The 27,717-nt window shown below is 41.3% G+C and overlaps 1 protein-coding gene across 2 annotated transcripts in view; it reads right to left on the reverse strand.

Moving 5' to 3' along the window:
• The window catches only part of F5 (coagulation factor V), an 81,373-nt gene that overhangs the window by 10,878 nt on the left and 42,778 nt on the right, over positions 1–27,717 (reverse strand). The window contains exons 9-21 of one of the 2 annotated variants that reach the window (XM_061382542.1): positions 26,087–26,186; positions 23,957–24,168; positions 23,246–23,396; positions 21,124–21,336; positions 17,287–20,014; positions 13,310–13,472; positions 12,115–12,351; positions 11,034–11,244; positions 8,265–8,444; positions 5,572–5,688; positions 4,631–4,702; positions 3,088–3,191; positions 2,210–2,365 (exon numbers count right to left, since the gene is read on the reverse strand). In XM_061382542.1, the coding sequence (XP_061238526.1) occupies positions 2,210–2,365; positions 3,088–3,191; positions 4,631–4,702; positions 5,572–5,688; positions 8,265–8,444; positions 11,034–11,244; positions 12,115–12,351; positions 13,310–13,472; positions 17,287–20,014; positions 21,124–21,336; positions 23,246–23,396; positions 23,957–24,168; positions 26,087–26,186 (4,644 nt within the window). The remainder of the gene's footprint in view (positions 1–2,209; positions 2,366–3,087; positions 3,192–4,630; positions 4,703–5,571; positions 5,689–8,264; positions 8,445–11,033; positions 11,245–12,114; positions 12,352–13,309; positions 13,473–17,286; positions 20,015–21,123; positions 21,337–23,245; positions 23,397–23,956; positions 24,169–26,086; positions 26,187–27,717) is intronic. The other variant, XM_061382543.1, reaches the window with a different exon arrangement.

The raw sequence follows: 27,717 nt of genomic DNA on the forward strand, positions 1-27,717 counted from the left end.
TATTACGTTTTCAGGTAGCCTGAGTCAAATTAATTTGGTCTTAAAAGATAATTGGGAATACTTCCACTTCAGGAAGATAGTATAGATGAATTTTGCCCTGTTCCTCCTGCTGAGTACAACTGAAAACATAGAAAGACTCTGAAAGGTGGAGAAGAGAAGGCAGGCTGGCTAGGGTTCTCAGGACCCAAGGAACAACACGGTGTCAGTCCCCTGGGTTTTCTTTTTACCTCATATACAGACTTATAAGTAAGGGAGCCGGGAATCAGGAGCCACCAATAGGTACAGGCAAACAAACAAAAACAGAATAAACAGCGAAAGCATTTTTTCTCTGGCCTCAGGACTGGAAAAGGCAGTCTAGCAAGACTGAAAACTTGGAGGCAACAATTGTTCTACTATAAGCCAAACACCATAGGCTAGAAAACAGTGTCCCCTTCCCTATCAACAGCTGCAAAGGCCAGATGGGGAACCTAGACTCCCATGCTCATGAAACTGTAACGAGGCACCCCAACACTGTCACTGGAGTCCTGGCAGAGAAAACAAAATAGAGACCCTGGATTTCCATCTCTTCTATCTTATAATAAGGCTTTCCCTCTTGTGGTGTCAGTGGAGACCATTCCATCCCTACCTATTTGCAAGGAGGAGAGGGGTCCCAGCTCACGCGTCAACAGAGGAGGCCAAGTGGAGAATGGACTGTGACCTCTACCTGGCAGTAAAGAGGCTGTGTCCCATCCCCCTTCCCTGGCAGAACAGTGTCAGAAAGAGCCAAGGAAAATCACAGATAAGAGCAGATATCAGTAGCATTGTAAACAGAAAAGCAACAGCTAAGAGCAATCAAACAAAGGGCCAGTTCTTTAAAAAGATTAAAGAAAATTGGCAAATCTGAAGTAAGACTGATAAAGCGAAAAAGAGAAGAGATTCATGTTACCAATATCATAAATGAAATAGTCAATATCACTACAGACCCTACACAAATCAAAAGGACAGTAAGGGAATAATACAAGTAATCTGTACATGTATATTTAACAACTTAGAAGAAATGACTCAATTGACTGAGAAAACACAAACTATCCCAATTCACCCAAAATGAAATAGATAATCTGAATAACATGTAACTATTTAAAAAAATGAATTTGTAATTTAAAAAGTCCCAGAAAAGAAATCTCCAGGTCCATGTGGCTTTTACTGATGAATTATACCAAAAGTTTAAAGAATTAACGTCCATACTAGATAATCTCTTCCAGAAAATAGAAGAGCATGCTACCTAATTTATGTTATGAAGCTAGTATTATTCTCACATTAAAACAAAAGGACAGTAGAAACAAAACTATACACAGATAACCCTCACAAACATAGATGCAAAAATCTTTAAGCTTTAAGAGAGTACACAAATTAATCTTTAATTTGTGTACTCTCTGCAATACTGATTGCTAAGATTCACAATTTAAGGTTTTCATGATCTATTCTAAGGTTATAGTGCAAATGATTTATTATAAGAAATAGCTAAATGATGACATAGAAGATAGTAAAATAGTAAACGATTTACAGAAAAAAAATGAAACTGATTCAAGGTTATCAGTATAATAATGGTGGACTGATCCTTGTATTCAGATAGCTTTCTTTGGAGAGAGGAGCATGGGAGGAGGGGAAGGATTGGGCTTGGAATAACTGGGTCATTGGGAATAACCCTGGCTGAGCCTTTGGAAGATCCAGCAGGGGGACATCACGCCTCAGGCGTGACAGCAAAAAAAAAAAAAAAGAAAGAAAGAAAGAAAGAAATGTGAGAATCATACTGCCTCAGAGCATTGCTGGTATTAACACTATTTCCTTCACTTGGGGCTTCCTTCAGTTACACTGAACTAAAGAACAAAATGAAATGTGAGAGTAAAATCGAAAATTGGTGGCCAAATTTTAGCATGGGCTCTTTAAGACACACAACCAGATATTCTGCTGTATATCATTTGCCAATCTGAGAAGTTTGGATACTTAGTTTGATGAAAAAGAGATTTTTCTTGCAAGTTTTATGGAGTTTTGAAATTTCAGAAGTTAAGGGTTGTTTTTTTTTTTTAGTTTATAATATACAGACACATCACTTTACCACTTTTCTTCATAAAACACTAAAAATGCCATCTGTATTTATAACACCCAAAAGGTATTTTTTAAAAAGATATAGTAACCCTAGGCTTGGGGAGAAACAGTGGTGCCCACAGACCATCACATTCCTTGTGCTGTTCCCTTTGAAGATCCGCCAGTTTTTCCGATCCAAGCTGTAAGCCACACAGAACTCGGTGGTGTAGTAGGGCTTCAGGTAGTGTTTGGCGCCCTGGGTCTGGATCCCCGTGAGCAGGACTTCCTTTTGCATGTCTACCTGCAATGTAGCAAAGCCACTGAGCAGCACTATCCTTGTCAACAAGTCACACACACACTGCCTGAGGTCAATGCACAGCTAACTTTCCTTAGAACAAAATAACAGCAAACAAACTAATAAAATGGCTAGGTGCAACCCATATTTGAACACAGGATACCTGAATTTGAATCCAAACTCAACCAGAAACTAGTTGAGTGTGACATTGGGAAGTTAGTTAATCCCTCCGTGCCTCAGTTTTTTTCATCTATAAAACTGGATATTGCTAGACTAACCGGGAGTTGGTGATGGACAGGGAGGCCTGGCGTGATGCGATTCATGGGGTCGCAAAGAGTCGGACACGACTGAGCGACTGAACTGAACTGAACCTCACAGGTTTTGAGTATGTAAAGTACTTAGAATGCTGCCTAGCACCTAGTAATTGCCATTTCCCTTAACAACATTGCAAGAACAACAAGAAGAAATTATTAAACCACTGTCATTTTTTATTACAATAGTAGTAACTATTATCAGGTTGGGCCTTCCCAGGTGGCTCAGGCAAGGCAGGAGCCACAAGTTCAATCCCTGGGTCGGGAAGACCCCTAGAGGAGGAAATGGCAAACCACTCCAGTATTCTTGCCTGGAGAATCCCATGGACAGAGGAGCCTGGTGGGCTACAGTCCATGGGGTTGCAAAGAGTTGGACATGACTGAGCATGCATGCATTATCAGGTTAGTAAGACATACCTGGATCCAAGGTTCAGGGTTAAATTCTGTTGAAAGTTTTTCTGCGATCCAAGCATTGTATGATCCACCATTGTTTAACCTTGCTAATTTGGGTTCCCAATAACCTAAATACAAAGGAAGAAAATAATTTATTCAGAATTAAAACAAAATGAACATCCAGCTAGCAATTTCTCAAGTGAATTTAGTCCCAGTGGAAAATCAGATTTCTACAGGAACATCTGTTTTAGTTAGGAAACCAGGCAATGGAAATGGGCCTCAGCTACTAAGTTAGTCCCTGATGATGAGATCTTGGTTTCAGGCCTGTGCTTGGACAGCTGTCAACCACCACCCACCCCCTTTTCTTAAATATAGATCATGTTTATTTTTTCTCAGTTATGCTGATGTGGTTTCTGCTGAGTGTGCCTGCATAACAGAAAGATATGGGGCAGATTTATGGGAGCCTCATGATCCTTTCCCCCTGGAGGAGGAAATGGCAACCTACTCCAGTATTCTCCAGTCCATGGAGAATCCCATGGATAGAGAAAGGGCTACAGTCCATAGGGACGCAAAGAGTTGGACATGACTGAACAGACTTAGCTTGTACACATGCATGATCCTTTACATTTGACCTCTTGATCTTGACAAGAGTTTGAAGGCAAAGAGAGGAAATTGAGGAGTTTGTGATGCACAGTGGGTGAACAAAAAATTTCTTGAATAGATGAATGGTTGACACAGCAAAGGGGTCTACAAAGGTCCGTGTAGTCAAGGCTATGGTTTTTCCTGTGGTCATGTATGGACGTGGGAGTTGGACTGTGAGGAAGGCTGAGTGCTGAAGAATTGATGCTTTTGAACTGTGGTGTTGGAGAAGACTCTTCAGAGTCCCTTGGACTGCAAGGAGCTCCAACCAGTCCATTCTGAAGGAGATCAGCCCTGGGATTTCTTTGGAAAGAATGATGCTAAAGCTGAAACTCCAGTACTTTGGCCACCTCATGCGAAGAGCTGACTCATTGGAAAAGACTCTGATGCTGGGAGGGATTGGGGGCAGGAGGAGAAGGGGACAACAGAGGATGAGATGGCTGGATGGCATCACTGACTTGATGGACGTGAGTCTGGGTCAATTCCGGGAGTTGGTGATGGACAGGGAGGCCTGGCATACTGCGATTCATGGGGTTGCAAAGAGTTGGACACAACTGAGCGACTGAACTGAACTGAACTGAACTGAATGGGAACTATATTATGTTGCCTGTAAGACCCTGTGGTTCCGGCTGGAATATTACACAGTTTAGTCCCATTGACACCTTTACATTCTATAAAAAAATCAGTGATGAGTAAATTCTGCTTAGAAAATACACGTAACAAAGTAAAAGTTCCATGGCTAGAGATTATATCTCTGGGGGGTCAGTAATTAGATATTTTACTGCTGTTTTACTATCAAAATGTGGTAGAAAAAAGCCTTGAGAGGAGCAATGACCCATGGAGGCAGGGTCATCATGTATGGTTTTGCAGGCTGTATACAACACAACTGTAGGAGGTCCCTTTCACAGGCTATGATGCTACTACTTACCCCAAAACTCAGAAGCCTGGATCTGTGAGTCAGCTATCAGGCCAGTGCTTAGTCCCATTGGCATCTTACATTCTATAAGAAATAGAACAATGAATAAACTTTGCTTAGAAAGCACATATAACAAAGTAAAAATCTCCATGGCTAAAGATATACCTCTTCTGGGTCAGTAATTAGTTGTTTTCACCTATCTGTGTGGCAGCTCACTTAAATATGTCTGATCATAAAATCATAAATGCACTGGCAAGACTGATACTTAATAGAAATGAAAATTAATGACACCTTAGTGGAAAACAACTTATCTAGAAGTGCAAATAGTTTTTAAATTGATTTCCATATTTTTGTATCTTAAAATAAGCCATTTTACAATATTAAGTACCCTTTATAAGACTGTGTTCTCAAAAGTTGACCTGAAAGTTACAATGTTATTTATGTCCTGAACAAAGAAGGGAATGCTAGCCACTAAGCTATTTGGATGTTGACACAGTGCTTGGTACTCAACAGGTGCTTAATAAGTGCTGGCTGGCTGGATTAGTGGATGGACAGATGGAAACTGTGTTTCTTGAATACCAAAATGCCAAGTTCAGTGACTATCTTGGTCAAAGCTGAATTCCTGGTATCTTTCCCTTCCTCTACTCTAGAAGTCTGGAGAATTTCTCTTATGCGCTTTCCCGTGGTTCACAAATCATGGAGGAGGATGCTTTATTTCGCTTCAGCAAATGAGAGAAATGCCTTTGGTTTGAACCATTTAGTTTAAGATTCCTAGCAGACTGATGTTTGCAATCAGACTCTAGGTCGAAATAAAAGCAATTACTGCTACAGATCATGCTTCTGTTGTGTCAGAGTTCTCAGAGTTGAATATTTCCAACCTAAAACTTGGTGATATTCTAGGAACAGGTACTCTCCTGCTAAAACAAAAAAATAATGTGGCTCTTGGATGATACCTCTGTCTACAATGAGAAATGATGTCTGCATCCCTGCTCTCTGAATTTCTCCAACTTCCGTGTCTAGGAGCCACCAGCCAGGTTTTGATGCCTTCATTTCAAGAGTTTTAAATGAACCTAAAATAAAAGACAACATTACATACCCAAAGATTAACAGGCTAACACTGGTTGACTCCTACCAAAGAATCCTAAAATCTCTGCATGGCAAGTGATTTAGAATATAACTTGAGTTAGCCATTTCTCTTTAGGCAGTATTACAGGTGTATCAAAACAAACAACAACACACACACACATTCACTAAAAACAAATTGCCCTGGGACCTTAAAAAATCTCCAATACCCCTTACAAAAAGAAATGTTTCATTTATATAAATATCATGTTACAAGTTAACCCATACATAATGCAGCTTATCAAAGCAACTTTGAATGATAGTCATTGGGCCTCACAAATCTTGTACATGTTTCCTTCTCTTCATTTTTCTAGTTTTTCTTTTTTATATGAGAAAATTAAAATAAAACATCCTTCCCCCATGTTTCATATTTTCTATGAAGTTTACATTTTAGATAGAAGTGTACAAACATTGTTTCAGAAAAGCACTGAAAAAATGAAATTTCTGAAACCTCTGATTATTCATTCTGGTATTTAACATTTCCTACCACTAGTTAATACTTATATTCTATTGACTATGATCTGTGACCATTTCCTAGATTGTGAATAAAAATTAATAGCTGATGGCCATCCTCCTCAGACACACTAAAAAAAGATCTCCAGCCTTCTACTCTCTAATGCAGGTGTTAGGTGTAAAGATTTAAGTGGGCCAGTTCCCTGACCCACTTCTCCCAGGCTAGTGGAAGGGATAATTGATCTGGTAATACTTGGTGAGAAGTTAGGGGTGAGCCTGACCTAACCCTTTCTTTCTGTCCCTGATTTTAATAGAGTGGCTTTTGATAGCTTTGTTAATGAGAAACTGGTGTGTTGCATACAAACAGAACCCCTTTTCCCCGTGTGTGAGAGTGCTGTTGCTCCAGTCGTTCTTTCTGTAGTGTCCTATTAGGGTGTGTCAAACTAAAGTCTGGAGGGCGTGAGTTTGCTTCTGACCTTTAGCAGCAGGACAATCCCATTTTCAGGTCATATGCCAGCAATAAGTACGTTCCTTAAACACAAAAAGTTACTTACACTATAATTATTTTTGTTTGTTCGGCAGATTTGTTCGGCTCTTGTTTCACATGTTCAACCCTTCTGAGTGTATGCGCAGCCCCCAATAGGCAGAAGTCTCAAGGAACCTCCTGCTGTGAAGCTCTAGCTTACTCAGTGTGTGATTTGTTTTGTTGTTTTAGTTGCTCAGTGGTGTCCAATTCTTTTGTGACCCCATGGACTATAGCCCACAAGGCTCCTCTGTCATGGAATTCTCCAGGCAAGAATACTGGAGTGGGTTGCCATGCCCTCCTCCAGGGGATCTTCCCAACCCAGGGATCAAACCCATGTATCCTGCATTGGTAGGTGGGTTCTTTACCCCTTGTGCCGCCTGAGGAGCCTCTCTTCCCCCATCCTTAACCACATCCAGCCTGTTTGGACTAGTGTGCCTACTTCTGAGGCTGATTCACACACCAACTTCCCCACTCAAAATCCTATCAAGGAGTTGCCTTGACTAGCTTCTCAGATATCATTTGTGGAAGGTAGGCTGCTTATTAAAAATGCAGACTGCTGGGCTCCTGCCCAAGTTCTACCAGATCAAAGTCTCTGAGAGCAAAATCTCTCTTTAAAGCATCTGCATTTTAACCAGCTTTGTAAGTTTTTATTATGCCCAGTACAGTTTGAGGATCAATGGCATCAAACACACTCCTACTCACACACCTACAAGCAATTCACTGGGACATAAAAATCCTTTTTGATGGTTCTAGTTTGTTTAAACCTAGTCATTATTTTGCATATGAAAAGATTTAAATACCTTTATTATTCTTTGGCTTTTATAATCATTTAAAAATATATTCTTCACTTCATAAGTCAGTTTAAGATTCAGATTTCGACAGCCCAAAGATATCAGGGTGATAAGACTGAGGAGTAGAATTCAAGAACGCTGAAATCCTGGTTAGTCTCTGATTTCTGCCCAACAGAATGTTTTAGATGCCTGATCCTTGTGGGATTCATTTTGTAATCTGCTTAAGACCTGGCCCACATGACACATAATGGCTTGGAAGAACCTGCGCTAGACATAGCATCTCTGTAGAACCAAGCCGGTCTGCAGATTTAGTCTGTGCTGTGCTGCAAACAGTGGAGACACTGGCTGAGTCTTCTGTACTCTGCATGCACTTTTGGATTATAGCTTTGCGCAGGATCCAAGTCAGAGCCTATGCCTGACCGCTTTTGAAAGTGAAAAGTGAAAGTGAAGTTGCTCAGTGGTGTCTGACTCTGCGACCCCGTGGACTGTAGCCTACCAGGCTTCTCCGTCCATGGGATTCTCCAGGCAAGAATACTGGAGTGGGTTACCATTTCCTTCTCCAGGGGATCTTCCCTACCCAGGGATCGAACCTGGGTCTCCCGCATTGGAGGCAGACGGTTTAACCTCTGAGCCTCCAGGGAAGCCAATGCACAAGGAAGAGATGCACAAAGAGGGAATGGGAAAGAGTTACAGATGCTAAGTTACAGCCTTGCCATTTGGTACTGAGACCTCTTTTCATCGCCAAGAATTTTACCAGGCAGAAGGGGCCAGACCCCTAACTGGTGCTGTTGAGTGCCGTTTTCTAGCAAGGTCTGGCCATGAAAGTGAACCACGTGAATGTCTCGGGAGCCGCCTAAGTTCAGCAGGTGCAACCTCACCCACTCTTGCTCGTACATTCTCAAGCCAGGCAAGTTGTAGATCATCCCATTGATGGCTGAAAGGACAGAAAGTTGCAGTCAATTAGAAATCTGTGTCTACCAGGAGAGAGGCTGGTAAGGAAATATAGGGCCTCCCACTCACCACCCATCTTCTTTATTACTTGCATGCCTACCCACCCCACAACCCTGCCCAGGCATAGTAAGGGACCTCCTACAGTTCCTAATATCAGTGAGAGACTGAAACAGAACCACTTCTCCTCCTCATACCAGCCTGTGGCAGAAGTGTGGGTGAGTCCCCTTTCCAAGCAGTTTATCACTCTTTCCCTCAAATTTACATGTTTCCTGTTCTGTGCTTTATCCATTTATTCTTTACATTTATAATATGAATTTTCCTGGGCTACTTAAAAGATAAGGACTAATATGGGCAGATAAGTAAACTAGTCTTTAGAGAAAAGAGGGTAAGTAAGGGGATATGCAGTGTATCACCTAAGGCCTCCGAAATTCAGAGAGAGTTCCAGGCAAAGTTAGGGAGTTGCACTTCATCTTTGTTGGACCCCAAAACCTTAGAGATTCATGTTTATCCTCTCATTTGTCTGAGTGCTCCTCTGCCCCTTTCCCAGCTGGGATGTCCAGGGTTCTCAGACTTTATCAACTCTCCCCTTACTGAAGTGTGTATGTTTTTAAACATCTGGTAAACCTGGTCATCTTAAAAAAGAATACGTATAAAATTTTAATGATAACGCTTAGGGCCACCTTGCACTTAATTGGGACTGAAGTGAGGGAAGTTTTGGTGGTGGTGGTATCTGTTGTTGCTTATTCTTCTAAAGGGTAAAGGAACTATTATGGAATTTCTGGAACCAAGCAAATGAATTTTTGGAGGGAGAAGAGTTGAGATCATTTTGGCCCCCTTAAAATTATATCAGGTATGGGAGCACCTGTCTATATCTTCATAACATCAGCCTCCCCTCCTCATCTTGGTTTCTGTGAATAGATCTAAGAATAAAGGTTATCTCCAGCAGTTATTAGGTCAAATCATTACATCAGGATAGAGAAGAAAAGATGCTCAAAGCAGCAAGTGCTCAATAAACATTTGCTGAATTTAGCTGAGTGATAGAATTCATTCATTGATTTATTAATTCAACACATATTTACTTAGTGCATACAGCAGAGGCCAGGCATAGGTGGTCTGCTTATCAAATACCCTGGTAAGTTCGACAGTGGAAGATTACCAAATTATAGCAATTTAGATGACATTACATTTAAAACTAAAATTAAACAGGGTGCATTTTAGTCTTTCCTTGAATAATCAGAAGCAGGGCCGCGAGAGTATTCAGCAGGTAAAGGACATAGCCACGAGACAGCCTGTCTGCTTCTGCAGTCTGCGCTTTCCCACTGTGTTCAGAGGTTTTCAGAGGCTGTGCTTCCTACCTTGAGACCAAGCACCTTGGGCTGAAAGGCCTAGAGATGGTAGGAGAAAAGAAAAGAAAGCTCTGCCTGGAGTCTCTTGGTCAGCTCTCAATCAACGCTATTCTAGACTGCATAATAGAATTTTTTAACCTTGTGTGATAAGCAGCGTCCAGAGGGTGGGGTTTTGGAGCAGATTGTAAATCATATTGTTTTCTTACAGATGAGATCAGACTGAATTCTACAATTGTAGAAGTTTAATTAGGAAAAATAAGCTTAAAAGGGGTAGCCTGAGTATGTAAATAGGGTGGGAGAGGGAGCATAGACCAGCTTAGCCTTGATGACTGGCTGGGAGAGGTGGCAGTGAATTGAATATTGCTTATAATGTCTTTTTTTTTTTTTTTTTTAATTCTTGAAGCAATAGCAACTTTCTTCTTTCCTATTACATTGACTGACCCATCACCCAAAGCATAGGACCTTCCTTGATCAGAAATCTCATAGCAATCACCTCTATTCATCAAACTCTGAAAATGGGATCTTAATTTGTTTTCTAATTCCTAAATTCTTTAGAAATTTAGGATTTCTAAATCCTAATTACTTAAGATATGGTTGTTCACCGTATCCTAAATTCTGCCTTTCCCTAAAACTGTAATTCCACTGCCAATTTACTGACTAAATTCCCAAATGGATTTCAGAGTAGATATACTTTTCCCTCTTACCCCACCCAAATGCTGTCTTGGCATTCTTCTTTCATTACCTGGCTACCCAGTTTCCTAAATCACTTTCTTCTCATATTCTTTGAGTTCCACCTGTGAACTGCTGAGAGTTACAAATATGACAGTCATTCTTATTTTGGAAGTATGTGTGGGCGATCACTTCCACATAAATAATTGATCCTTTAGAGATCAAGAAACAGATTTATGAACTGTTTAATTGCAGAATAATACTAATTCCTTTCCAATTTATGTTACCAGTTGAAGCCCAGTGGCTTTTGGTTGGTTGGTTTGGGTTTGTTTTGCAGCAGCCTTGTGTGCTATCTTTCAGATTTTGCTGCTCTCTTTCACCTACACTGCCACCTGCCAGGTGACATCAGCCTCCTAGACATTTAAGGATCTGGTTTTAGTTAGAGCTCCTGTTTCCACAGAAGCATCTTATGCCTGATTTTGAGAAGACCTGTGGGCAGGAATCACTGTCACCCAGTAAGTTGGTTCGGAGATGAGATCAAAGTCAGAGGAAAATACCATGAAACTCATGGGAGTTTTTTACTTCTGAGGATGCACGTCTCCAAGACCTTGTGGGCTTCTTGTCATAATACCAGCTCTTCTTTTCATCAAAGACCATAAAAAGCAGGACAAATTCTCTCATGTCCACAGGCATGTTGGTCTCCTTATCAAGTGTCCCTTTTCGGCAGATCAGAAGAGGCCCTATCAAGCCTGAATGGATGTCTTTTTCCTGGAAGACAGTAAGAGCAGACAGCACACATTCATGGTTTCTCAAGATTTTCTTTGCTCTTCTGACAATCACTGATCCTATTGAAAAGGAGACCTTCTCAGAGGCTCTCAATTTGAAGATTACAAATGAATTACAGCTTAATAAACCTGGATATTTATTGTCTTCATTCTGTGATGCTAATATTGCCTTCCTCTGATTAATCCCTTATTTCAACATGGTAGTAATGATAATTATGGTGATGATAATGATAGGGATACTATTATAAATACTATTTATTGAGAATCTGTTAGGTTAAATATTTTCCCTGTAGTATCTTATTTAATTCTGACAGCAATCCTATATGGTAAAAAATAAATTCATTGATTGAACAAATATTACCAAGTGCCTACTCCACATGCTATGTACTGTTACCTCATTTTTAACTCTGGGAACTGTGGCTGAGAGAGATCAAGTAACTTTCCTAGGGCTACACAGTAAGAGATAGGATAGAAATTGAAATCTATGACTATGCTCTCTCTACCACCATCAAAATGGGGGAATCTTGAATTTATAGTTCTTTTATTTTAAAAAAAGAAAAAGCAGGAGAAAGCTAATACTTGTTCAAGGAAATTGCAGATAAACATCTTCCTCTGTAAAGCAGTCACTCCAACTGGGGCTAACCATTTAAGTAATCCTTCCTCCTTTCCACTTCTCACTGTCTTCTGAAGATCTGCATGCAGAGTCCCTGGTTTTGGTAGCAGTTGACTGTGGACCCTGATCCTTACACATGCCTCATGGAAAGCAGGACAGATATTTACTAGGAAATCGTGACATTCCATTTGATGGACTCAACTTAGGGGAACGACAAAAATTTTCAATGGCTATGCTTACTGGGTTCACTGCTGAGTAGTAGGCCCAAGCCCGACAGGCAGATCCAGGGTTTTCTGGCCCGGATCGCGTAGTGGCGTGCCATACATAGGTGTAAGTTTTATTGGGCTGAATAGCATTGTCCTCCTTAAACCATTCAGGAGAGTCATCTTCATAAGTCTTTCCTTCTGATGATTTTTCATAGGAAAGCCCATGGGCATGAAGAGAATATGGTCTGGATGCTAAATTTTTAAAACGAACCTAAAAAGAAAGGAATGATTCACAAATGTGTTTAAGCTTAATAAAGCCCAACCCCCAAAATGTCAGCATTATGGGCTAAACTGGATGGCTATTCAGTTGAATCTAAGATATATTGAATGCTTAGAATCGCAAAGTAATTTTTGTGTATTATTTAATCTAATTTTACAACCATCCAATGAGATAGGGCCCATGTAGTTTTCTCCAGAAACACCAAAACAGGTTTGTTTTTAGGCTCAAAGATTATCTACAAATGAAATGATAAAGATAGGCACTACAGATCTGAAAATGAATGAGGCTTTGGGCTTCCCTGGTGGCTCAGACGGTAAAGTGTCTGCCCGCAATGCGGGAGACCCGGGTTTGATTCCTGGGTCAGGAAGATCCCCTGGAGAAAGAAATGGCAATCCGCTCCAGCACTCTTGCCTGGAAAATCCCATGGACAGAGGAGCCTGAAGGCTACAGTCCATGGGGTCTCAAAGAGACGGACATGACTGATCGACTTCACTTTCTTTCTTTTCTTTTGGTTTTACTCACAATAAGATTTCAATCTACTGGTGTAAAGAGATATGTACATGTGAATTCCAGTTAAAAATCTGGAGACAAAAGGTACTGTAAACAAAGTATGGATGGGATTTGGTGGGAATGCCTGGGAGGAGTAATTCAGTTGAATGTTTAGGAGAGGTTGAGAGAATTATAGTTTCTTCAGAGAGATGGAATTGGCCCATGTAGAATGAACAGGAACTTGGCAGGGGAAGAAATAAAATTGTGAGATCATTTCTTTTTTTTTCTTGAAGAGTGGCAAGTAGGTTGGTAAGAAGTCTTGAAAAGAAATGTAGTTATTTGTTAATTTTAGAAAATAAGTAAGTCACCTATAGCTTTCTTGCCACTTCCATCTCTACAGCCCTCTGGTGCTTGTGGAAATTCCTCTGATGATCTTATCAATGCTCGAAAGATAACTTACTTGGATAACATCATCCACTTCAGCTCTAATGACTGGACCAAGTATGCCAAGATGCTCTTCATACTCCCCCTGAGGATCAAGTTTGGTAAAAGTGCTATCAAGGTACTTTCGGAAAACTACTTTCTTGTATACGGTGTCCTCTGGAACATAGTCAGCATCATCACTGAAATGAAAGTAATAGCATTTGTTTAAAGGAACAAATTAAAGACCATTCAAAGAATTGAGGAAATTCTCTGTTTCTGAACATAGCATCTAGTGTAAAGAAGATATTTGAAAATATTTGATGAACAAATGAATTAAAATATAAGGGACTAAAATCATAAGCCAGTAAATATCATTCAGCTCCCATCTCATGTATTGTTTCTAAGCATATCCTCCTATGACCCTTTAGACTGGATCAAATCTCTCTCTAACATTCCCTAAATTTCTACATAGTTACTGTAGTATATATAGTAAATCCCTGTTGTATTCTTATAGGGTTTCTATAGTATATATAGTAAATTATATATTATTTATTTGTGAGATTACCTATTAAAATCTGACTCTACCATTAGAGTGAAAGCCCCATGAGATCAGGGACTGTGCTTAGCTTGCTTATAATTTTTATTTCCAGTGCCTAGCAAGGTACCTGGCAAATAGTAAGCAGATACTTATTTTATGTATTAATGAATAAGGCTTCCCAGGTGGCTCAGCAGTAAAGAATCTGCCTGCCAATGCAGGAGAAGGGGTTGGATCCCTGGGTTGGGAAGATCCCCTGGAGGAGGAAATGGCAACCCACTCCAGTATTCTTGCCTGGAAAATCCCATGGACAGAGGAACCTGGTGGGCTACAGTCCATGGGGTCACAAAGAGTCAGGCACAACTTAGCTACTGAACAGCAACAACTGCAATTAATGAATGACAAATATAATCAGATATCAACATAGCAGATTTTAATTTTAAAAGTAGAGAAAGTCATGCAATGGAATAGTGCCAGGGTTTGGGACAGGCAGATGATAATGGTCAGTTGATTTAGAGGGTCACCTCTGTAAAGGCCACTAGATGGGTGGGTGCTTTATATTCTGAAAGTAGCCACTCTCCCCACATTTGCTTTTGCTAAATCACATTATTCTGCATGTGGTTCACCAGCTCAGTCTGGGACTAGAGAATATCAAATTTTCCTACTAAATCTTAAATTTCCCTAGAGTCTGGGTGGTTTAGTCGTTAAGTTGTGTCCAACTCTTGCGACCCCATGGATAGAGCAGCTTGACAGGCTACAGTCCATGGGATTCTCCAGACAAGAGTACTGGAATGGGTTGTCATTTCCTTTTCCAAGAATCTGGGAAACAAGCCAGAAGCTCACCATGAATCTCATAGTATTTGTTATACAATACAAGCCATCGTTAGAGAATCCCATTCTGCCTTCTTTCTAGTCTTGCTATACTAGTAATCCCATTCTTCCAAACTCTAAGCATGGTATACAGTCCCCTAGAACACACATGAATGTGTGTGCTAAGTCATGTCAGTCATGTCTGACTCTTTGTGACCCCATGGACTGTGGCTGGCCAGGCTCCTCTGTCCATGGGATTCTTCCAGGCGACACACATGGGGTTTTGAAGGAACTGGTTTCATCTCTTTACACTCTAGAAAACCTTACTCCCTCAGGAACTTGCTTAGCAATCCCCAGACAAACTAGTTATTCTCATATAGTAAAGGGTGTTACATTTAAATAGGAAGTCACAGGAGAAAGTCTCTTAAACTCACAGAGTTTTCATGTGGAAATGTCAGGCACCAAATTAATGAAATAATTTCTCTGAATCACACCATGTGTGGTGTTTGCTTACTCTAGTTGCACTTTGATTTTAATTTATTAGGGTAACAACTAGCTTTTGTGAAAGCTATGGGCTATATTTGGACAGTATAAATATGGCCATCAGCTACCATGTCATCAGTTATCCCCAAGAGTTTGTAGTTGCTTCTTGTACCCCTTTCTCTTCTTTTTCTATATTGTCATCCCAGAATATAGAACCCAGTCCAATGTGGTTTTCCACACTTGAGCAAATTAAAATGAAAACTAACTTTAAAAAATGCATGTCAAGCCATTAAAAACTCTCTGTTGTAAGTCAATCCACTTACAAAATTGCATCAACTCCTTCAACTCTATGGTTGAAAAGTGGCTAGAACCCTAAAATGTTAGAGCCGAAGCAGATCTTGGGGCCCACTTGGTATAACTCCTTGTTAAAAAGACTGCAAATATCCCAATCAACTAGGAGTGGCTTAAAACTTTTGAAGGGTTTCTTACTGCTCTTTGAAAAACATCAAAATTCTTCCCAGGGCCCACAAAGCCTAGTAATATCTTATCTCTACAGAGCTAGCCAAACACTTTCTTAGCACACATGCTCATCTTGAGCTCCAGCTACAGAGGCCTTCAGTCTCAGGGCTTCCTCCTTCCCCAGGGCCTTCATCATGCTGTTCTCTCTGTCTAGAATGCTCTCCCCTCTCCACCTCCTGTTCATTTTCAGGTCTCAACTCAAACATCACTTTTTCAGTCAGACTTGCTACTTCTCATATCACCATCGATCACTTTTCCTTATTGGTCTTCATCATGGTTATTTTTTTTACATTTATTTATATGAGCACTTGGTTCATATCTACCTGCCCGACTAGACACAATGTGTCTAGTGAGAGCAGGAGTCATGTGCGTTTATATTCTCTTTTATTGTCTCAGCACTTAGCACAATGCCTAGGAGAGAATAAGCCCTCGTTAAGGAGTTATTGGACTTCCCAGGTGGCACTAGTGGTAAAGAACCTGCTCGTCATGTAGGAGACATAAGAGATGCAAGTTCAATTCCTGGGTCGGGGAGATCCCATGGAGGAGAGCATGGCAACCCACCCCAGTATTCTGGCCTAGGGAATTCCATGGAGAGAGGAGCCTAGTGGGCTACAGTCCATGGGGTCACAAAGAATCAGACACGACTGAACACACACACACACACACACACACACACACACACACAGACTTATTAACTGAGTGATGCTATGCTGCTGCTAAGTCACTTCAGTCGTGTCCGACTCTGTGTGACCCCATAGATGGCAGCCCACCAGGCTCCCCTGTCCCTGGGATTCTCCAGGCAAGAACACTGGAGTGGGTGAGTGATGCTATAAACCAAGTTAAAATAAAAGTTCCAATCAAGATGAATCATAATCTAATGAATGGCTCAATCGAGGGTATAAACTTGCTTTTTGCTTCTAAGCTACTTTATACCCTTGACCTCTGCAACTGGAATCACATGGAATTTGACTTAATCTTCACCAAGATGGTATATACTTCATACTGATCAGTAAACAATTAAAAAATGTTTTTGTTAAGTAATGGCAAAAGGAGATTTCTACATCACAAATTTAGATGTGAAGCCAACTTCAGTGAAATCATATTGATTATCCTATAGCTATTGATAAGTCACTTCCCAGGTGGTGCTAGTGGTAAAGAATCTGCCTACCAAAGCAGGAGACACAGGAGATGCAGTTTCAATCCCTAGGTGAGGAAGATCTCTGGAGGAAGAAATGGCAACCCACTCCAGTATTCTGCCTAGGAAATCCCATGAACAGAGGAGCCTGGAAAACTATAGTCTATGGGATCACAAAGAGTCAGACATGACTTAGCAACTAAACAACAACAACATTGATAGATTGGGCTCTGCACTGGAGCAAGAAGGAGTAGGAACATCTTTGATGAGAAAAGAAGAGAGAGGAGGATGCTGATTTAAATACACCATATCAAAGACTTCTCACAGTGATGGCTCTTGTGTTGTCCAGATGTCACCTGAAGTAGAAAAGCTTATCTTGGAATTGACAATGGAAAAGAGTATAAGCCAAGTTGCACTATATAGGGGAACTAAGTTATCTTAGAGTGATTTGTCCAAAATCATCTTCTTAGACTGTTATAATTACTTTTTTTAGCATTAGTGCAAAAAATGAAAATATAAGAACTGGTCAAACCTTTGCACAAATTTTGAATAATCCCAGGATATTTCTTCAGCTGCAATGTAATAATATTTTCTGTTTCCAGTGTTGCTGCGGAGGTACCATGCTGCAATGTTGTCAGGATTTCTGGAGGAGTTGATATCTGTCCTAAGATCAGTTTGGTAAGGGTCATTATAGGCTACAAACTCAAATTCACCATAGTCTTCTTCACTGCTCTCTTCCTTCTGCCTTGGAATAATTTCAATATAATCTCCATCATCTCTACTGAGGCCTACTACAACCAGCGGATTAAATTCTTCTGGTTTAAAAGTGTTATTTAGTGTAGAGTCTGGTGGAGGAGATGGCATCTGACCAATATCTGCATTAGGGAAAGTCTGACCAAATTCTGGAAGAGGCAATGACTGACTTGATTCAGAAGTGTGGGATGTCTGATTAAGATCTAGAGGAGGTGATGTCTGCTTGAGATCAAGCTGGCTGAGGTCTGGAGAGAGAGACTCCAGGCTGAGGTCTGGAGAGAGGGGTGTCTGGCCAAGATCTGGAGAGAGAGACTCCTGGCTGAGGTCTGGGGAAAGGGCTGTCTGGCCAAGGTCTGGGGAGAGAGACTCCTGGCCAAGGTCTGGAGAGAGGGACGTCTGGCCAAGGTCCGGAGAGAGAGACTCCTGGCTGGGGTCTGGGGAAAGGGCTGTCTGGCCAAGGTCTGGGGAGAGAGACTCCTGGCCAAGGTCTGGAGAGAGGGACGTCTGGCCAAGGTCTGGAGAGAGAGACTCCTGGCTGGGGTCTGGGGAAAGGGCTGTCTGGCCAAGGTCTGGGGAGAGAGACTCCTGGCTGAGGTCTGGAGAGAGGGACGTCTGGCCAAGGTCTGGAGAGAGAGACTCCTGGCTGGGGTCTGGGGAAAGGGCTGTCTGGCCAAGGTCTGGGGAGAGAGACTCCTGGCTGAGGTCTGGAGAGAGGGACGCCTGGCCAAGGTCTGGAGAGAGAGACTCCTGGCTGGGGTCTGGGGAAAGGGCTGTCTGGCCAAGGTCTGGGGAGAGAGACTCCTGGCCAAGGTCTGGAGAGAGGGACGTCTGGCCAAGGTCTGGAGAGAGAGACTCCTGGCTGGGGTCTGGGGAAAGGGCCATCTGGCCAAGGTCTGGGGAGATGGATGGTTGACTGAGGTCTAGAGAGGTAGCTGTCTGCCAGACTTCGAGTTCCAAGGAAGGGAAAATTTGACTCACATCAGTAGGGATGGCCCTGTTTCTTAGGTCATAGTTGGGTATCTGGCTGGGCTGTGTGGGAGGAGATCTGTTACTGGGGGCTGTAGTAGAATGTGTTGGATCAGGAGATCTGTTACTGGGGGCTGTAGTAGAATGTGTTGGATCAGAGTCTTGAATAGGGAATATTTGATAGTGTTCCTCTGGGCTCACTGTCGGATAAAGATCTGGAGGGGAGCTAGTCTGACTGGTGGTGTCATTTGGTGAGGTCTGGTCATGGTCAGGAAGTGAGGCTGCAAGGCTAAGATTCATAGAGGGGAATGTCTGATTGAGGTCTATGGAAAGAGATGTTTCATTGGACGCATGGAGTAACAATGAATGATTATGTCTTCTGTCTGAAAATGAGGCATTGACCTCTCCTCTCAGAGGATGAAAACTCCTTGGAGATAGAGGAACATGGTATGCAGGCTTCTCTTCCTTTTTCTTTCTTCGTGTCCTAATTAACGGAAGGCCTTCCTTCAATCTACTATTTCTTCTATCCTGTCTGTCTTGTAGAGGTTTACGTCTAGTTACCAAAAATGTTGGGTGGCCCCTCTGCTTTCCATGACTGTTTTTGAAAGGGATGTTTTCTCCCCAAGTCCTTGAGTCATTCTGGGGGCTGTTTGGCAACTTATTAACAGTCTTGTTTTCATTAGCATCTTGGATTATTTCATAACTGCCTTTCTCAGAAACCAAATGCCATTCTCCATTCAGAATCTTATATGGATCCTTTTGTTGTAAGAGTAACAGGTCACTGGGAATGTCCTCCCAGGGCCCCATTCTGGAAGAAGAAGAGTTGTCTTGGCTTAAACGTGTCCTGGTTTTATGTGCTGGGAATCGCGTCTGGGAGAACTTATGCTTTGCTGCTTGGCCTCTTCCTACCTGGAATCTTTGATGTTTGGCAGGTTTTCGATTTTTGAATCCTGTGCCAAATGGAAGTAGGCTTATCCCTGTGACATCTGAGAGTGGACGATCTTCTCTAGGGTCTTCAGAATAAGGGCTGGAATGCTCTGCCATGGGAGGGTTGAGAGCTGAGTTCTTATCTAAGCCAGCGTGTTCCAGGGGGGAACCAGCTGCAGGGGCTTCCAGGTGCAGAAGAGTTTTCAGAGATTCTGCAAAGTTGTTGGCAATAAGCCTGCTAACATGACTTGGGGAAGAAGAATTTGAACCAAGAGATCTGTTGGCACTTGGAGGAATGAATTCAGAGTCTTTCTCCAGAGCTAGGGCGGTAAGATTGAGCTCATCTTTCTCCTGATTCAGTGATGAATTTCTGAATGACCTAAGACCTAGTATTAAAGCCAGTTCATCCTGGTAATCAGAGTCAGCATCATTTTCATCTTCGATTTCTGAAGAATCATGAATTTTCTTTGTAGTCATGGCTGTAGATCCTGAAGGTTCATATATAATCTCATAGGAGTCATCATCATCATTCCGGATACACTTAGCATCCCTGAACCTCAGCCGTAGTTTTTTGCTTCTTGGATTGGAATTCATGGTGGTTAACATCCAAGTTCCTACAAAAAAGAAACAAACAGAATAGAGAACTCTGAGGACAGAAAAAGATATTAAAAACTCTATGGTCCATTGTAGCAGATAATTTCCAGTGAACTTTCATCAGGGATACTGTGGTCTGTGGACCATAACTGATCTGTGAACTGCTGGTTACTGTTCCACAGTGACATAAGGAATGAAATCGAGAGGAAAGAGTATAGGAAACCTTTTTGCAATCTGACATTTCCATGACATCCAGCCATGTGATCAGTACATTGATCTTATTTGACAGAATATGGACCCAAAGTATTGGTGGGTGCAAATTAGGGAGAAAAAACTTTCAGCACAAATAGTTTGAGAATCCCTGTTTTAGAATATATTCAAAAAGAGATGAATCAAGAATGAAATGTGCATGTATGCTAAGTCACTTCAGTCATGTCCGACTCTGTGCGACCCTATGGACTATAGCCTGCCAGGTTCCTCTGTCCACGGAATTCTTCAGGCAAGAATACTGGAGTGGGTTACCATGCCCTTCTCCAGGGGGATCTTCCCAACTCAGGGATCAAATCCAGGTCTCTTATGTCTCCTGCATTGGCAGGTGGGTTCTTTACCACTGAGCTACCTGGGAAGCCCAAGAATGAAATGGTCTGAATATCAAAGCTCTTGTGAGTTGCACATTTTGTTAGAGAGCTGAAGTTAGGTGAAAGATGATGAAATAAGAAACATCTTATTGTTTCTTTTGTTTCTATTGTTTCCCAAGAAATAAGAAACATCTAGGTATTTCTAAGGAATAAATAATTCAAGTGGATCCAAGACAATATTGAATCTCTTTGAAATGGTATGTGATTTCCTGGCAAGTCTTCCATAGATATAACATGTTGATTGTCTACTGAGTCCTAGGCATTTGGCACATATTGCAATGACATTCACTTAGCCCAGAGAAGGATAAATGAAATGCACATAAAAGGACTGGACCCATTTGAGTAATCAATTCTCCCAACAGAAATCATGAATAGTATTGAAAGGAAAGCCCACCAGGAATCAGAGAGAGAAGCCCAGGAAGCGTGGTAGTCTGAAGAGCTGCAGCAGACCAGGCAGAGCAGAGGATCCCCTCTAAATATCCAAGTCTTACCAACGTTATCCATTGTGACAGTCACGGATTCCCCCTGCATGGGGAAAAGGGTCAAGGTGTCCTCATGCCTCTTTCCATAGATGAATGAGTGCCCAGTGAAGTGAATGGTCAAAATGTCATTCTGGGTTCCCACACTGCAGAAGTGCCACTGGACAGTGTCATCAAAGCAGAACCCTAGTATGGGTATACTCTCAGGCACATAGCCGTTAATAGCTGTAAGAGTGAAATCTGTTAAAACATCAGGCCTATACCAACAAGAGGAAATGTGGCTAATGATAACCCAATGATACTCTGGTTGTGTCTTAGTGATTATATGGGATAAGCTTTACCAGATTGAACATCAAACACAGACTTTTCAAATGAGAACTTATTCTTTAAAGTTAGCCAAGGGAGAAAGGTCAGGATAAAAACAAAGCCTTCATTCACATTGATTTATTCATTCGTTAAGTGTATATTTTATACTCTAGGTCTGCTTTCAAAGATATTCTGAGAGTCAACTTAGAATATTATCTAGAGTAATTTTACCTGGAGAAAAAGCATAACATAAGAAAGTCAAATTCTTAAAGCATTAGTTATTGAATACAAGTAATTATCCCTAAAAACGAAGTCTATTTAGCATATTTTTCAGTTTTTATTGCTCCATCTTAGCATTTATATAATCTCTAGTTTGCACTCAGCTATCAAGTTCAGACATTTTCATTCTCTTTCAATGGGATACATTTTTAGGCAGTATCAGTATTTACTTATATACTAAGCATGTTAATAAAATCACAGATGATTTCTATGAGGGCAGGGTCTATGTCTGCCAGGGTTACCACAATAACCCTCATCCTAGTATAATGCCTGGCACTAGTGAGCACTTAAATACTTATCACACAGCTGACCTAATGTATTTTTACTTTGTACCTGATTCTGGAAGCTTTTCTAAATGATCTATAGCTGCACTAATGTGGTAGCCACTAGCCACTAGTGACTATTGGGCACTTGAAATATGGATAATCTGGATTCGGATGTGCTGTGAGTATAAAGTACACACTGGATTTCCAAGACTTAGCAAGAAATAAAGTAAATCTCTTTAATTTTAATATTGAGTATATGTTTAAATAATACTTGCAATATATTAAATAAAACATATTACTAAAACAAACTTCACCTTTCTCTCTTTAATGTTAATATGTCTACTAGAAAATTTTAAATTGTATTTATGGCTCATATATAATTTCAAATGGACAGCACTGGTCTAGAACTATGACAGGTTTGCTGCCAAAATAAAATTAAGCAAAAAAAGCTGAGGCTGACTCCCTGTTCAGAGTTATTTTCCTGGTAACTGCCAGTTCTAATAATCGTCAACTGTCAGTCATCTGCAATTATATGAACAGACTGTGGAGAAATTGTCCTCCTTTCTGTGATTACTTATGAGAGAAAATGAGTACAGTAACTCCCAGCTCTGAGGAAAGGGACCCTGACCCTTGGGGAGAAGTTTGCTTCCAGCTGGCTCAGTGAAATTTCTCCCAGACTTCCCATAGCAGTGGCTTTGAGCACGGACTTTAAAATTACAGAAAAGCCTGCTGAATCCTGACTCAGATTATTCTTTCTGTTCTGTACTTCTTACTGCTCACTTCAAACCTCTTCATGGATTGGCTTTCTAAGACTCTTGGCTCCCTGTTTGCATTTTGCTTAGTTTGATTTGAGTCTAGCTTTAGATCATTTACCTTGTTTCTGCCCTGGGCATAAAGACTATTCACCTTGCACCCAGTCTAAAATCCTCAGATACCTTTGACCAAGGCCTCTTCCCTTAGCTACCCCCACCCTTCACCCTGTTCTTCCCTGCTCAGAGCATGTGTTCATGCACATGTGCTCACACAAACCACACACACACCCAGACACACACACACACATGTATTGGAAGCAGGAAACCAACAGGGTGTCTAAGGATAACAAGCATTGACCTCTTGCTGTAAAAAGAGTTCTTTATCACCCAGTAATTTCATCACCAAATTCCTGGACTGGAAGTGAGACTAAGAGGTGAGTGGATTCTAATTCACACCTCTGCCTCTTGATACAGTCACACTTCAGCCACAGGAATAAAAAACTGATGGACAAAAAGAGGCCTCCGACTTACTACTCATGATGTTTGACTCATAAAACTTGGGGTCATCACGTTTCACCTTCTCAGGATTTTCACAAAACTTGTAGATGTTGTCCTCAATGTACCAGCTCTTGTTCTCGTCAAACACGGCAAACACAGCCTGCTGCTCAATGTCTGCTGCCCTCTGGAGGATAAAAGTGCTGTGTGCAGTGATTAGCATCCTGGCCTAAGGATTACCTACAACACTGAGTTCTCAGAAACTAAAGGCACACAGGTCTCGGGGCCCGAGGAGCCACAAATTCAGACATCTGTGAACCCACTGTGAACAAAGCCCTTGTGAGAGTTACTTTTACCAGGTGATGTCTCACTGAGCCCTGAAACAGCTCTGTAAAAATTTTAGGAAGGAATAATACTGTTTTGATGAAAGGAAAAAATTAAGAGAAACTAAGTGACTTGCTTATCATGTAGCCAGTATGGACAGATCTGGAATTTGAAACAAACAAAAAGTACTGTTATAGTAGTGTAGACTTGTCTTCTCCAATAGAGTCCATATAAGACTTATCTAAGAAATAAATAAGACAATAAAGTAACTAAAGGAATAAGGCTTGTTACATTCACGCTAAAAAGGGACTACAAATATTTTCTGTTCTTCAGACGCAAAAGCCCCGTTATTTACCAATGAGAACTACTCTATTCCCATCAGAAGTTCTCAATTTCTGAAAGGTTACTTCAGGGACAAAATACCTGTATGCCTCGTCTATCCAAGGATCTGCTCTTACAAATTAGAAGAAGCCCTATCAGTCCAGAAGCAAGGTCCCTTGTGATGTCCACATTACTGTAGTATGGTCTTGTTAAGCACTGAGCATCATTTTCTGTGGGTTCATCAGATTCTAGGATGTTCCACTTATAAGTGTAGGTTTCCCCTGGTCGAACTGCTCTGATCATGGTGTTGCTGCCTAAAAAAAAGTATATTTAAAACTGGTTTTGATTTTCAAAATTATTTCATGGAAAAAATAAGTAAAAAATGAATGAGTAATTTAAAATAATTGAGCTCTCAATAGAATCAGTGTTGAGAAAGGGATATTCTCTTTATATTAAACTCCATTTGATAGAACTTTGAATTGGTGTTGCTGTTTAGTCTCTAAGTCATATGTGACTCTTTTACGACCCTATAGACTGTAGCCCACCAGGCTCTTCCGACCATGGGATTTTCCAGGCAAGAATACTGGAGTTGGCTGCCATTTCCTCCTCCAGTGGATTTTCCTGACCCAGGGATTGAACCTGTGTCTCCTGAGGCTCCTGCATTGGCAGGCATATTCTTTACACTGAGCCTCCTGGGAGATGTCCAGAACTCTGGATCAGTCAGTTCAGTCGCTCAGTCGTGTCCAACTCTTTGCAACCCCATGAATCACAGCATGCCAGGCCTCCCTGTCCATCACCAGCTCCCGGAGTTTACTCAAACTCCTGTTCATCGAGTCGGTGATGCCATCCCGCCATCTCATCCTCTGTTGTCCCCTTCTCCTCCTGCCCCCAATCCCTCCTAGCATCAGGGTCATTTCTAATGAATCAACTCTTCACATGAGGTGGCCAAAGTGTTGGAGTTTCAGCATCAGTCCTTCCAATGAATACCCAGGACTGATCTCCTTTAGGATGGACTGGTGGGATCTCCTTGCAGTCCAAGGGACTCTCAAGAGTCTTCTCCAACACCACAGTTCAAAAGCATCAATTCTTCGGCGCTCAGCTTTCTTTATAGTCCAACTCTCATATCCATATATGACCACTGGAAAAACCATAGCCTTGACTAGATGAACCTTTGTGGACAAGGTAACATCTCTGCTTTTGAATATGCTATCTAGGTTGGTCATAACTTTCCTTCCAAGGAGTAGGCGTCTTTTAAATTCATGGCTGCAATCATCAGCTGCAGTGATTTTGGAGCCATAAAAAATAAAGCCTGACACTCTTTGCACTGTTTCCCCACCTATTTCCCATGAAGTGATGGGACCAGATGCCATGATCTTAGTTTTCTGAATGTTGAGCTTTAAGCTAACTTTTTCACTCTCCTCTTTCACTTTCATCAAGAGGCTTTTTAGTTCCTCTTCATTTTCTGCCATAAGGATGGTGTGATTTGCATATCTGAGGTTATTGATACTTCTCCGGGCAATCTTGATTCCAGCTTGTGCTTCTTCCAGCCCAGTACTCTGCATATAAGTCAAATAAGCAGGGTGACAATATACAGCCTTGATGTACTCCTTTTCCTATTTGGAACCAGTCTGTTGTTCCATGTCCAGTTCTAACTGTTGCTTCCTGACCTGCATATAGGTTTCTCAAGAGGCAGGTCAGGTGGTCTGGTATTCCCATCTCTTTCAGAATTTTCCACATTTTATTCTGGATAGCTTGTAGCTATTAGATATTGGTCCACTTGAGGCCTCTTATTACACTAACAAAGGACACCATACTTTGTAGTCATCAGAATAAACAAACTCCCTGAAGTAAGCAGTGTTTGGTTGTGATTCTGAGGATACCCCTACATGTATATTGGGGGCTTCCCAGGCGGCACTAGGGGTAAAGAACCTGCCTGTCAATGCAGGAGACACAGGAGACGCGGGTTCCATCCCTGGGTCGGGAAGATCACCTGGAGGAGGGCATGACAACCCACTCCAGTATTTTTGCCTGGAGCATCCCATGGACAGAGGGGCCTGGAAGGCTATAGTCATTAGGGTCACAAAGAGTCAGACACTGAAGCAACTTAGCACACACACTACATGTATACCATCTGACGGTACAAGTTATACTAACAGGCAAGAAGGACAGTGGGACAATATGACAGTCTCTCAGAGGTCAGTATTTCATTCAGTAGACGTGAAAGATTCAAACCTGAGGTTGAGGAAGAGTTTACTTCATTGTCATAAGGAGAGAATGTCACACCGTGAGGGTAAATGCTGTAGGAGCGGCTGGCCATATTTTTGAACACGATCTACAAAATTAATTCAAATCCATTATTTCAGGATTTAAGGTCAATCATGAAAATAGACAATGCTAGCTTTGCGTATTTACTTGTTGCATGGTGCGTATGTGTGTTTGTGTCTTTATGTGAATGCAAACTAATAACTGTGTATGTGAGGGGCAACCTCTTCCCATCACCCGACAGATGCATTTGAGAGAGTTCCACTTACATAGTAAGGTGGAAAATGGAAAGAGAAGTTTGATTTTAGAAGTGACGTTTTCCTCACAGTACATCACCCTCTCCAAGTTGAGCCCCATCTCCCTTTCTCTCTCCTTTTGGCTTGGACCACATCTGCCTTTGAATCTGCTCCTTCCCTTCTCCAGTCTGCCAGATCTCCCAAACCCTTGTCCTTGATGCCATCTTCTTATTTTTTTTTAATATTTATTCATTATTTACATGGCTGCACCAGGTCTTAGATGGGGCCTGTAGGATCTTCAATCTTCTAGGCATTTAGTCTTATAACTGCAGCATTCAAACTCTTAGTTGTGGCACATGGACTCTAGTTCCCTGACCAGGGATTGAACCCGGGTCCTCTGCACTGGAAGTGCAGAGTCATAGCTACTGGACTACCAGGGAAGTCCCTCACAAAACATCTTCTTGACAGGGCATAGCAAATAGCCAGATTTTGAATTTCCAATGAGGCATCTTTATACTTTCTAAGAGCACCTAAAAGGGATCAGAAATGAGGGAAGGAAGAGAGAAACAGGAGAAAGGTGGTTTTCTGCCCTTTGGTTATTTATTTTTTAATGAACAGAATTGGCTTTGTCTGCAAGATATCCTCTTAGTTCATTTCCATGAAGAGATGAAGGAAGCAGCTTCATCACACAGGAGTCCTAATTAGCCTCCTTAATCTAAAAAAACAACATTAATCTTATCTTCTACTTGGTTGCTTGCTAAAGCATTCGGGTCATCTTTAATCTGCAGATTATGTTCATCCTAGAATCTAGCCAAGGATTGCAACTTTTAATTCTCTGATGTCTAGTTCTTACCAAAAGATAAGGTGATGACATGATACAATATGTAAAGAAACCAGCCTGAGGAACACTCAGTGTTCCTGACACATATCAAAATTTACTTTCATCAGAGACCAGTCATCAGAGAACTACATGCTTAGACCACATTGATGAATTGTTTTCATTCAATTTGGTTATGCTCTCAGCTATAATGAGAAACATTTTAAAAATCTATGCAACTTTTAGGAAGTGGAAGAAGATGGCCAAGGAGTAAGCAGGGAGATCACCTGCCCCCCCAACAAATATATCAAAAACTCATGAAAATATGGAACAACTCCTACAGAGTAACCTCTAAATGATAGCAGAAGACCCCGAGGCCTCCAAAAAGAAATCAAACCAATATTGTAAAGAATCATCAATCAATTAAAAATAAATATAATTAAATAAAAAGCCATGCAGCTTTTACATTTATCATACCAGTTGTAGATAGGTCAAGGATTGCATCTACCACATCACACAGCACGCTCTTTTTAAGCATCCATAGGCTA

Source organism: Bos javanicus, chromosome 16, assembly GCF_032452875.1.
Source record: "Bos javanicus breed banteng chromosome 16, ARS-OSU_banteng_1.0, whole genome shotgun sequence".
Taxonomy (NCBI): Eukaryota; Metazoa; Chordata; class Mammalia; order Artiodactyla; family Bovidae; genus Bos; species Bos javanicus.